We start from the raw sequence: 13,430 nt of genomic DNA on the forward strand, positions 1-13,430 counted from the left end.
GTTGTATCACCAGTGGGGCTATTCCTGGTACATATCAGGCACCCAATGTAGATTTATTAAATGATGGATTAGTCTCCACCCCATCAGTAAGACATCTTTTCTTCTTGGTGTCTCTGACTGAACTTGCTGCCTGGTGTTTGACTTCTGGGTTCCAGAACTTGGAGGATGTCTGGTTTCCATTTCTGAGGAGGGTCTCTGGTATGTCCCCCTCCCTGATATCTCCTGAGCCAGAGAAGAGAACCAGTTCCAGGCAATGATGTTCAGGACATCCATGCTTGGTTTGTGGCTAAAACCTGCCTAGATGGGGGTTGGAGGACTCGTAATTCAGGTAACACACACAAGACAACGTTAGAAAGTTCACTTTATCTTGGATGCTGGGGTGGGGGGGGAGAGTTTTCAGCCCATAATTAAATTCTGTTCCCTGTACATATTTTGCATTCTTATTTTATTTTATATGAGTAACAAGATCATTGTGAAGCCAACTAATAGGTTAGCCCTCCTGCAGATTTACTGAAGAAATCTGGTAGCTTTCCAAGGCAAAACTGCATTTTCTGATGTTGAAAATAATTCTTTAAGGATCATCCCCAAGTTCCCAAAACATCAGCTAAAGTAGTTGATTCCATAAAGTAGCTAAACATAGTTGAGGCTAAGGATTGTGAGAGAAATCAGAGAAGGAGAAGGAAAACCAAAATCACACAAAGATTATTTCTCAAGGAACAAAAGAGAAAATGAAAGGCAGGAACAGAGAAAGGAATGTTAAGGAAGAAAGAGAAGCAAGGAGCACTGCGGATGAGGACATCATCAGGGGGAGGGTGTCCGTCCAAAACTCCAGCTCCAGCTCTTTCAGTCTCTGTCCCACGCTCATGTTCAAGTCCAGCTGCAAGTATTCCTCGGTCTGACTGTAGGCCGGCCACAGAGGCAGGCCTTCCCCATTAGGATTCCTGGAAGTGAGAGATTTTCAGCCTCAAACAGCCAGTGAGTTTTCACCCTCAAACACCTGGTTACAGAGAAAGCTGGGATGTTCACTTACCCCGTCCGAGCAAAGTTAGCCCAGTATCTCATCATCTTCCTGCTCAGCCGTTTCTCTTCCTCTGTGGCTCCTTCTGAAGGAGATAATCACAAAATCCTGCTTCACAATGATTTGCCAGAAGCCCAAGAGGCCTCACATTCGATGAATCACTTTCGCAACTTCCCTCCCATTGCATCCTTAATAGCCTACCAAGTCACTGTTCTCCTCGTGCATGTGCAGATACTGACTTGCCCAAGGAATCATGGTTCCAAATGGTGGAGGCTGAACACACATCTTCCCTGTCCATCCAATGTTCTTCCAGCCCTTTCCATGTGACTGCAAGTTCCTTGGGGACAGAGACCACCTCTCTCTTGCTCTCTCAATCAATTCATTACTGTATTTTTTTATTTGAAAATGTAATACTGCTCAATACAAAATTCAAAATGCAGGAAGTGTATCCAATGAAAGTAAGTTTTTCCCCATGTCTTCCCTCTAGTCACTGAATTACCAGCCTCAGAGGCAATCATTATTTCCTTGTTCTTGAGCTCATTTCTGAAGGAGTCTAGACATGCACAAGGGTTTAAGCAGACACCTTTTTACATACTTGGTACTATAATGGACCCACATTCTACAACTTTCTCTTTCACTAAAATTGTATCCAGTAGTTAGTTCCACATTGCCACCTATAAAACTTCCACTTATTGCTCTTTGTTGTTCTATAAATAGGTAATATATAAATATTTATATGCAATTATATGTAAATATATAATTCATGAATGCAGTACTGTATTGATGGGTCTCGACATTTTTTTCAATCTTTTGCTTGTAAAAGCAATGTTTTAGTGTGTCCGTATATTTTGGCACATGTGGAAGTATAACTGCACACAAAAAAATCCCAGAAGTTGAATTGCTGGCCTAAAGACTACATGCATTTTAAATTTTGATACAGTTTCCCATTGACATATGAGATCATTATTGTCCCCGACCTGCTCAAATACATTATGTAAAATGTTCTTCCCAATCTTGATCTATGAAAAATGATTCCTTAGTCAAGGTTAGTTTTTAATCCTCTTTGCTATGAGTGAGGTTGAGTGGATTTTTATGTTTAAAAGCCACTTGTGGGACTTCCCTGGTGGCGCAGTGGTTAAGAATCTGCCTGCCAATGCAGGGGACATGGGTTCAACTCCTGGTCCGGGAGGATCCCACATGCCACGGAGCCACTAAGCCCGTGCGCCACAACTACTGAGGTTGCTAGAGCCACAACTACTGAGCCTGCAATGAAGAACAGCCCCCACTTGACGCAACTAGAGAAAGCCTGTGCACAGTAATGAAGACCCAATGCAGCCAATAAGTAAATAAATAAATAAGTTTAAAAAAATTTTTTTTCAAAAGCCACTTGTGTTTCCCTTTCCATAAGCTGTCTATTTATACCTGTTACCCAGTTTTTGACTGGTTGTGCTTTTCTTATTGATTTTAGGAGTTCTTTAGATATCAAGGAATTTAACCCTTTGATACATACATGTGTTGTTAATTTTCTCCATTTTTGAGAGTCCATGTACCCATCACATAGTACAGGCTCAGTGATGGTTACTGAGTGAAAATAATAGTAATATTTATTAAGCACTCGTTGTATGATTTATGAGAATTGTTTCATTTAATCCTTATAACAACCTAGAAGGTAGTTCTGTTATTATTGGCATTATAAGATAAGAAAGAGTAAATAAAACAATGAACAAATCACACTGCACAAACACACTCTAGAGGAGAGGTTCTGTCCTCATCATGGAGAAGCCAGCATGAACTGGTTAGGAGCCTATATTGTGCAATTTTTTAACTAAATACGAGGATGAGTAAAAAATTACCCTCACGCTGGCTGTAGAATTAACTTTGAGAAAAGACAAATACTACATTTTTCGACAATCTCCTTGCTTTTCAATACACTCTGTCCATCTGTCAACAAGCTTTCATATTCCCTCACTAAAAAAGGTTTTAGGCTGAGCTGCTAGCCACAAATGCACCACTGTCTTCACTTCATCAGAAGTGAATCTTCATCCTCGTAGGGCTGCTTTCAGGGGACCAAACAGGTGAAAGTCTGATGAAGCAAGATCAGGACTATAGGGAGGGTCCTTTAACAACTCAAAATGAAGTTTTTGCAGAGTGTCAACAGTGTGGGCAGAAGTGTGCAGACGTGCACTGTCGTGCAAGATCACAACGCCCTTGGATAGCAGTCCTCTTCATTTAATCCAAAGTTTAGGCTTCAGCACAAACTTTTCGAAACCTAAGTCTGTCATGGATTATTTCAAAGGCAGAGCCATGGCTGATCTGCAAATGATTTGCCACATAATCCACTGTCACTTGTCTGTTTGACAGAATCATTTCACGTGCCCGCTCAATGCTGTCATCAGCTGTGGAGGTGGACGGGCGTCCGGCTCCTTCTTGATGGCTAACACTTGTGCGATCTTTCTTGAACTTCTCTACACATTCATACACACTTCTTCATAACGAAACACTTTTTCCATACCAGGCCCAAAGTTTTTGATAAATAACCACACCAGTTACACCCTCAGACCACAAAAAAATGAATCACTGCACACTGCTCTTCTTTTGTGCAAATCACAAGTGGGGCATCCATTTTTGCTCACACCATAGTTACAAATGAACTGATGTAACACGTTCACACATGCACAGCAGTGACTGGGGAGACAGTAGCCTTGAACAGAAAGCACTGATAAGACAGTGTGGCCAACAGAAGTTTTAATGTAACTGGAGTGCAGGTAATTTTTGACTCACCCTCATGGTTTAGTCATAACTCCTGTGTATAGTTCCTCTGGTTTTAAAAATTTTGATAACCTCATTGATTGGTTTATTATTTTAGGCACTGAACAGGTTATAAATTCAGAAATAAATGAGCTAACCTCACTAGAAACAGTTCACAAGCATTTACATTAGATCACCTGGATACAGACCACTTTCAGTTACAATTATGAAAAATGTGGTTCTTGCTTTTGAAAGCCCTGGGTGGTAGCCTCACTGGAGCTCTGGGAAGGGCAGGGAGGGTGAGACCAGATGTCAGAGAGAAAGAAGGAAGTGGTTTTATTTTTCAAAAAAATCAGATTGCATGAGTGCCCCTAAGTGCCACCCCTATAGGCTTTAGTCTAGAGAGAAACATTCATCAAGCAAATGCTGGCCCCTCTTTTTCATCTTGGTTTCTAAAACTACGAGCAGAGACATTCTGCAGGGAAAGGTTGTGTTTGTAAACCATAGATTAAGTCCAACCCGCCAGTCCTCCCAGCTTTTGCATAGTGTTGGGGTGGGCAAGGCTTTGTGCTAGCAGTGGAGATTCCAGTCTTCTCCCCAGCTCATCCCAAGCTCATGTTTCTGCAAGAGCAGAAGGCCCTGAGGCCAGTTTCTTACCAAACATGACAATGTCGCCCTTCAGGAAGGCACCTCCAAAGACAAAGCGGATTTCATCAGTGTGATCGGCTTTGACAAAAGGCGGCTTCTTGTCCTTTAAGCACTGGGGCCGATGCCGAAACTCGTAGAAGTAGACAGGTGCACCAGCATCTGAAGAAAGGTAGGAAGGGTTTGTGGCAAGCATGCATGCAGGGGGTGGTAGGGGCTGGCCCTGCATCCCCACCCATCTAGTCTGGGATCCACAGACCCATGGCTGGAAGCCCAGAGACAAGAGGTGACCTAAACTAGGGGTCCCCAACCCCCTGTTAGGAACTGGGTCACCCAGCAGGAGGTGAGTGGTGGGTGAATGACTGAAGCTTCATCTGTACTTACAGCCACTTCCCATTGCTCACATTACCGCCTGAGCTCTGCCTCCTATCAAATCAGTGGCAGCATTAGATTCTCATAGGAGCTCGAACCCTACTGTGAACTGCACATGGAGGGATCTAGGTTGTGTGCTCCTTATGAGAATCTAATGCCTGATGATCTGAGGTGGAGCTGAGGTGGTGATGCTAGTGCTGGGAGCAGCTGAAAATACAGATTATCATTATCAGCGAGGTCTGACTGCACAGAGACCAGAGTAAATCAACTGCCTGCACACTCATATTGTTGCAAAAATTGAATCAGTCTGTTGAGAAACCAAGCACCACACTCGGAGGGTTGGAGAACTCAGATTTATTAAGCCAGTGGTCCCAGATGAGCTAACGCTCTAAAGTTCTGAGGCCCCGAGCTCAGGGTGAGCTTTACTTTTATAAGGGCAGTGCACATGGTTACAGTTAGCATTGGTTGATTGGTTACCTGGTTACTATAGGTTACAGGCAGTTACAGAGCGCAAGAGTTGCTGTGGGTTACGTGCAAGGGGTTTCCAAACAGAAATTTGCAGGGGCAGGAGCAGAACATTCCATACTTATCAGAACATCTTAAGGTTACAGTTGATTGCTAGGTCATTTTGTTCTTATCTCAGCGCAGCAATCAGATTTTACAGAAGCAGAGCAAGCATGTAGTTATTTCTAGCTGAGCGCAAACTTTTAATTTTCCTCTTCAATATCAAACCCTATCAGTGAGTGGCAAGTGACAGTTAAGCTGCAACCGGTGGCAGGCTTTTTTTTCTCTAATATTTATTTATTTATTTATTTATTTATTTATTTATTTATTTATTTATATTTTTGGGTGCATTGGATCTCAGTTGTAGCACGCAGGATCTTTGTTGTGGCATGTGGGATCCTCCGCTGTGGCATGTGGGCTCCAGAGTGCGTGGGCTCTGTAATTGTGGTATGTGGACTCTCTAGTTGTGGCCTGCATGCTCAGTAGTTGCAGCACACGGGCTTAGTTGCCCCACAGCACATGGGATCTTAGTTCCCCAACCAGGGATCAAACCTACTTCCTCTGCATTGGAAGGTGGATTCTTAACCACTGGATCTCCAGGGAAGTCCCTGGTGGCAAGATTTATAGTGGCAAGTGAATTGACGTATTTCAATTGTACAGCTGCATCTTGTGGCAGGCTTTAAGTCAGAATCCGACACTTATCTTAGTCTGTGCATGGCCCACCCATTATTTTATTTACCACTTCCATCCATGTCTCTTTCCTATACTGTGCACTTATCTCAGTCATAGTTTTGGTAAGCCCACAAGTAAACCCTTGTCAAAATGAGTGAAAAACAAAAGTCGTTGGAGAACTTCTTTGCAAAGGGAGAAAGACCCAATGATGAGGCAGCAGAAGACTCTAAGACTGCCAAAAAAAAAGAAGGCTGCATTTAAAAGAAAATACCAAGAGTCCTACTTAAATTACGGGTTCATTGCAATAGGTGATTCACATTCTTCAAGCCCGCTTTGTATAATATGTGGCGACTGGCTATCCAACAAAGCCATGAAACTTTCAAAACTGCTTCGCCACATGGAGACCAAGCACCCTGCACTAAAAGACAAGCCTCTGGAGTTTTTCAAAAGAAAAAAAAAACGTGAACATGAAGAACAGAAGCAATTATTGAAGGCCACCACTTCATCTAATGTGTCTACACTGAGAGCATCATTCTTAGTGGCTAACTGAATTGCTAAAGCTAAGAAGCCCTTTACCTATTGGTGAAGAGTTGATCCTGCCTGTTGCTAAGGACATTTGTCATGAACTTTCAGAAGAGACTGCAGTTCAAAAGGTGGCACATGTTCCTCTTTTGGCTAGCACCACAACTAGACAAATTGATGAAATACCAGAGGATACTGAGGCACAATTGTTAGAGAAGATTAATGACTCACTGTGGTATGCAATCCAGGTTGAGGAGTCTACTGATGTTGACAGCAAGGCAACAATGCTTCTTTCTGTGCAATATATTTTTCAGGAGGATGTACGTGAGGATATGTTATGTGTACTTTTGTTGCCAACCAACACCATAGCTGCTATGTAATCATTCAAACAAGTCTTTGAATGATTATATATCAAGAAAACTGAATTGGTCATTTCATGTCAGTATATGCAGACAGAGCAGTTGCTATGACTGGACAGCTTTCTGGTTTCACTACTCAGGTCAAATAGGTTGTTTCTGAATGTGAGTCTATGCACTGTGTCATCCATAGAGAAATGCTGGATAGCTGAAAAATGTCACCTGAACTTAACAACATTTTGCAGGATATGATTAAAATTATCAACCACATTAAAGTACATGCCCTTAACTCACGTCTGTTTGCATGAGAAGATGGATGCAGAGCACACATGTCTTCTCTTATACTCAGAAGGGAGATGTCCTTCTAAAGGTAGATCATTGACTACAGTTTTGGAGTTATGAGAGCCACTTCAGAGATTTCTTTTAGAAAAACAGTCAACAGTGGCAGTACATTTCAGTGACACAGAATGGGTTGCAAAAACGCTTACTTGTGTGACATATTCAACCTGCTCAATGAGCTCAATCTGTCACTTCAGGGGAGAATAACAACTGTGCTCAAGTCAGCAGATAAAATGGCTGCATTCCAAGCCAAACTGGAATTATGGGGGTGATGAGTGAACACTGGGATTTTTGACATGTTTCAAATATTAGCAGAGATTTTGAAAGAGACTAAGCCAGGGCCTTCTTTCTCCCAGCTTGTGCATGATCACCTATCTCAGCTTTCAAAAGAGTTTGAGCATTACTTCCCAACCGCAAAAGACCCTCAAACTGGGAAGGAATGGATCTGTGACTTACTTGTGAATAAGCCAGGTGAATCGACTTTGCCCATGGTAGAAGATGATCAACTGCTTGAGACTGCAAATGACAGTGGCCTTAAAAGTATGCTTGAGACAACTTCAAATCTCCATATGTTCTGGATTAAAGTCTGGATATCCTGAGATTGCCACAGAAGCACTGAAAAGCCTTCTTCCATTTCCAACATCCTATCTTTGTGAAGCAAAGATAGGGTTTTCTGCAGTGACAGCAGTCAAAACGAGATTTATAGAGTACACTGGACATAAGCAACACACTTCGGGTGTCACTGTCTCCCATTTCCCCCAGATGGGACCATATAGTTGCAGGAAAACAAGCTCAGGGATCCCACTGATTCTGCATTATGGTGAGTTGTGTAATTATTTTATTATATATTACAATGTAATAATAATAGAAATACAGTGCACAATAAATGTAATGCACTTGAATCATCCCCAAATCATTCCCACCCTGACCCCCTCAACTCCAGTCCATGGAAAAACTGTCTTCCACAAAACCGGTCCCTGGTGCCAAAAAGGTTGGGGACCACTGATCTAAACCAAGTTAACTTCCCTCTTCCTCATCTGAGGCTAGTATTTCCTGCTACAGTGGCCTTCATGCCCCTGGAAACAGAACTCACCACCCCTCAGGGCAGCCTGAGAGAGTAACAGATCTACTTCTTAAAAAAATCCCTTTACACTGATCTAAGATCTACCTCCTTGTCACTTCCTTTGTTTGAGCCTGTTTCAACTGTCTGAGGAAAACAAAGTTATTTCCTTCTTCCAAGATGCTCTGCTGCATCTTGTTTCTTCACCTCTCTTCTAGTAAAGGTCTTTGCTCTGTAATTTCCCCTCTTTCTCTGCATCATCAGTTTTTCTCTATTGGATCTTCACCATCAGTAGCAAACATGCTTACAAAGTCTCTCATTAAAGCGCACACATGTGCACACACATATGAGCACACACACACAGAGACGCACACACAAACATCCATATTCTTGGTCTCAACTTCCCCTCCAGTTACTGGCTTATTTCTTTTTAAATCTCTTCTAGCAAGCCTCAAAACGCAGTTGCCTTATACTCATCATCTCTGCTTCCTTTCCCCTCGTTTTCTCTCTTTTAATTGAAGTATCACGTATGGACAATAAAAAGCTCAGATTTTAAGCGTACATTTTGATGAGTTTCTACAAATGCATGCACGTTCACACAAACACCACCCCCCAGGATACAGAGCATTTTCATCACCTCCAAATTTCCTTTATATCTCCTTCTAGTCACTCTACCAAGAGGAAACCAAAGTTTTTATTCCTATCACAATTGATTAATTATGCTTGCTCTTGAACTCTGTATAAATGAGTAACACAATATGTATTATTTGTACTTCTTTTGCTCAGCATAATGTTTCTGAGGTTCATCCATGTTTTGCCTGTATCAATAGTTGACTCCTAATCACTAAGTAGTATGCTATTGCATGAATGTGCCATAAATTATTCATCCATTCATCTGATGATAGACATTTTGGGTTCTTTCCAGTTTGGGGCTATTATGATTAAAGCTGATGTGGATATCCATATACAAGTCTTTTGCATGGTTGAGTAATGGGGTAGGTGTATATTTATAAGAAACTTACAGTTTCCCAGAGTGACTGTAACCATTTCACATTCTCACCGGAAGCTCTGAACATTCCACGTCCTTGACAATATTTTTTGGTATATGGTTTGAGTTTTTAATATTAGCCATTCTAGCAGCTGTAAATGATTGCCTCATTTTGGGTTTACTTTGCATTACCCTAATGACTAATAACATTGAGAACCTTTTCATGTGCTTTTTGTTTTCATTTATCCTCTTTTGTGAAGTGTCTTTTCAAACCTTTTATCCATTTGTAATTGGATTATTTGTCTTTTCATTATTGAACTGCAACAGTTCTTCTAGTCTTCTAATTTTTTGTCAAATAATTGTATTGTGAATATTTTCTTTCAATCTGTGGCTTGCTTTTGCATTTTCTTCACAGTAATTTTTAAAATTTTACCAACATAAAAGTCAGCATTTTAACAATTTTAAAGTGTGTAATTCAGTGGCTTTTAGTACATTCAGGATGTTGTGCAACCATCACCACTACCTAGGTCCAGAACATTTTCATCACCCTCTTTTTGGCTACCATAGATAAGGCTGCTATAAACATTCATGTATGATTTTTGTTTGTACACCTATTTCTAAAAATTTTTTATTGGAGTACAGTTGCTTAGGAGTGGATTTGCTGGGTTGTTGATACTTCTATGCTTAATTTTTTGAGGAATAGCTGAACTGTTTTCCACAATGGGTGCACCATTTTACATTCCCATCAGCAGCATGAGTGTTCCAGTTTTGCCACATTCTCAACAACCTGTTATTTTCTGGGTTTGTTGTTGTTTGTTTGTTTGTTTAATGTAGCTACTCTGGTGGGTGTGAAGTGGTATCTCTTTGTAGCTATTATTTTCATTTCTTTAATAACAAATGATGTTGATCATCTTTTCATGTGCTTATTAGCCATTTGTTTATCTTCTTTGGAAAAATGTCCATTCAATCCTTTGCCCATTTTTTGAGTTGTTTGGGTTTGTTTGTTTATTTTTTACTTGTAAGAGTTCTTTATATATTCTGAATAATAAACCCTTATCAGATATATGATTTGCAAATATTTTCTCCCATTCTGTGGGTTGTCTTTTCACTTTCTTTATATTGTCCTTTAACGCACAATAATTTTTAATTTTGATAAAGTCCAATATTTTTCTTGTTTATATTTTTAGTGTTACATCTAAGAATCTACTGCCAAATCTGAGGTCATGGAAATTTACCATGTTTTCTTCTAAGAGGTTTACAGTTTCAGCTCTTACATTTAGGTCTTTGATCCATTTTGAGTTAATTTTCGTGTATTGTGTGAGGGTAGGGTTCAATTTCATTCTTTTGCATGTGTTATTCAGTTGTCCCAGCACAATCTGTTGAAAAGGCCAATTTTTCCCCATTGAATAGTCTTGGCAGCCTTGTGTAAATCAATTGACCAGAGACATATGGGTTTACTTCCGGACACTGATCTGTTTCTCTATTCTTACGCCAGTAGCACACCACTTTGATTACTACTGCCTTGTAGTAAGTAAGTTTTTTTTTTTTTTTTTTTTTTAATTTATTTATTTATTTTTTTTTTTGGGGGGTACACCAGGTTCAATCATCCGTTTTTATACACATATCCCCATCTTCCCTCCCTTCCTTGATGCCCCCCCCAAACCCCCCCACCCTCCCCGCCCCAGTCCTCAAAGGCATCTTCCATCCTCGAGTTGGACTCCCTTTGTTATACAACAACTTCCCACTGACTATTTTACAGTTGGTAGTTTATATATGTCTGTGTTACTCTCTCGCTTCGTCTCAGTTTCCCCTTCACCCCCGGCACCCTCCCATACCTCGAGTTCTCCAGTCCATTCTCTGTATCTGCATCCTTGTTCTGGTCACTGAGTCCAACAGTACCATTTTTAGATTCCGTATATGTGAGTTAGCATACAATATTTGTCCTTCTCTTTCTGACTTACTTCACTCTGTATGACAGACTGTAGTTCTATCCACCTCATTACATATAGCTCCATCTCATCCCTTTTTATAGCTGAGTAATATTCCATTGTATATATATGCCACATCTTCTGTATCCATTCATTTGTTGATGGGCATTTAGGTTGCTTCCATGTTCTGGCTATTGTAAATAGTGCTGCAATAAACATTATGGTACAAGTTTCTTTTGGGATTATGGTTTTCTTTGGGTATATGCCCAGTAGTGGGATTACTGGATCATATGGTAGTTCTATTTGTAGTTTTTTAAGGAACCTCCAAATTGTTTTCCATAGTGGCTGTACCAATTTACAGTTCCACCAACAGTGCAGGAGAGTTCCTTTTTCTCCACACCCTCTCCAACATTTGTTGTTTCCAGACTTTGTGATGATGGCCATTCTGACTGGTGTGAGGTGATACCTCATTGTGGCTTTGACTTGCATTTCTCTGATGATTAGTGATGTGGAGCATCTTTTCATGTGTTTGTTGGCCATCTGTATGTCTTCTTTGGAGAAATGTCTATTTAGGTCTTCTGCCCATTTGTGGATTGGGTTATTTGCTTTTTTGGTATTAAGCTTCATGAGCTGCTTGTATATTTTGGAGGTTAATCCTTTGTCCGTTGTTTCATAGGCAATTATTTTTTCCCACTCTGAGGGTTGCCTTTTAGTCTTGTTTATGGTTTCTTTTGCTGTGCAAAAGCTTTTAAGTTTCATGAGGTCCCATTCATTTATTCTTGATTTTATTTCCATGATTCTAGGAGGTGGGTCAAAAAGGATCTTGCTTTGATGGATGTCATAGAGTGTTCTGCCTATGTTTTCCTCTAGGAGTTTGATAGTGTCTGGCCTTACATGTAGGTCTTTAATCCATTTGGAGTTTACTTTTGTGTATGGTGTTAGGAAGTGTTCTAATTTCATTCTTTTGCATGTTGCTGCCCAGTTCTCCCAGCACCACTTATGGAAGAGGCTGTCTTTTTTCCATTGTATATTCTTGCCTCCTTTGTCAAAGATAAGGTGCCCATATGTGTTTGGGCTTACTTCTGAGTTCTCTATTCTATTCCATTGATCTTCCTTTCTATTTTTGTGCCAGTACCATACTGTCTTGATCACTATGGCCTTGTAGTATAGTTTGAAGTCAGGAAGCCTGATTCCACCAACTCCATTTTTCCTTCTCAAGATTGCTTTGGCTATTCGGGGTCTTTTGCGTTTCCATACAAATCGTAAGATTTCTTGCTCTAGTTCTGTGAAAAATGCCATTGGTAATTTGATCGGGATTGCATTGAATCTGTAAATTGCTTTGGGTAGTACAGACATTTTCACGATGTTGATTCTTCCAATCCAGGAACATGGTATGTCCCTCCATCTGTTTGTGTCGTCTTTGATTTCTTTCATCAATGTCTTAAAGTTTTCTGCATACAGATCTTTTGCCTCCTTAGGCAGGTTTATTCCTAGGTATTTTATTCTTTTTGTTGCAGTGGTGAGTAGGAGAGTTTCCTTAATTTCTCTTTCTGCTCTTCCATTGTTAGTGTATAGGAATGAAAGAGATTTCTGTGCATTAATTTTGTATCCTGCTACTTTACTAAACTCATCAATGAGTGCTAGCAGTTTTCTGGTAGAGTCTTTAGGGTTTTCTATATATAATATCATGTCATCTGCAAAGAGTGACAATTTTACTTCTTCTTTTCCAATTTGTATTCCTTTAATTTCTTTTTCTTCTCGGATTGCTGTGGCTAAGACTTCCAAAACTATGTTGAATAACAGTGGTGAGAGTGGACACCCTTGTCTTGTTCCTGTTTTTAGGGGGAATTCTTCCAGTTTTTCTCCATTGAGAACAATGTTGGCTTTTGGTTTTGCATATATGGCTTTGATTATGTTGAGGTAATTTCCTTCTATGCCCATTTTCTGGAGAGCTTTTATCATAAATGGATGTTGAACTTTGTCAAAAGCTTTTTCTGCATCTATTGAAATGATCATATGGTTTTTATCCTTCAATTTGTTGATATGATGTATCACATTGATTGATTTGCGTATATTGAAGAATCCTTGCATCCCAGGGATAAACCCCACTTGATCATGGTGTATGATTTTTTTAATGCGCTGTTGCAGTCTGTTAGCTAGTATTTTGTTGAGGATTTTTGCATCTATATTCATCAGTGATATTGGTCTATAGTTTTCTTTTTTTGTGACATCTTTGCCTGGTTTTGGTATCAGGGTGATGGTAGCCTCGTAGAATGAG

General features: G+C 40.2%; 1 protein-coding gene across 1 annotated transcript in view; it reads right to left on the reverse strand.

Moving 5' to 3' along the window:
- Positions 1-709: 709 nt before the first annotated feature.
- CES5A (carboxylesterase 5A) overlaps positions 710-13,430 on the reverse strand; it is a 45,143-nt gene continuing 32,422 nt past the window's right edge. The window contains exons 11-13 of the mRNA XM_057711800.1: positions 4,424-4,573; positions 1,031-1,103; positions 710-941 (exon numbers count right to left, since the gene is read on the reverse strand). Coding sequence (XP_057567783.1) covers positions 710-941; positions 1,031-1,103; positions 4,424-4,573 — 455 coding nt within the window. The remainder of the gene's footprint in view (positions 942-1,030; positions 1,104-4,423; positions 4,574-13,430) is intronic.

The sequence above is a fragment of the Hippopotamus amphibius genome, chromosome 16 (assembly GCF_030028045.1).
Source record: "Hippopotamus amphibius kiboko isolate mHipAmp2 chromosome 16, mHipAmp2.hap2, whole genome shotgun sequence".
NCBI classification, from domain to species: domain Eukaryota; kingdom Metazoa; phylum Chordata; class Mammalia; order Artiodactyla; family Hippopotamidae; genus Hippopotamus; species Hippopotamus amphibius.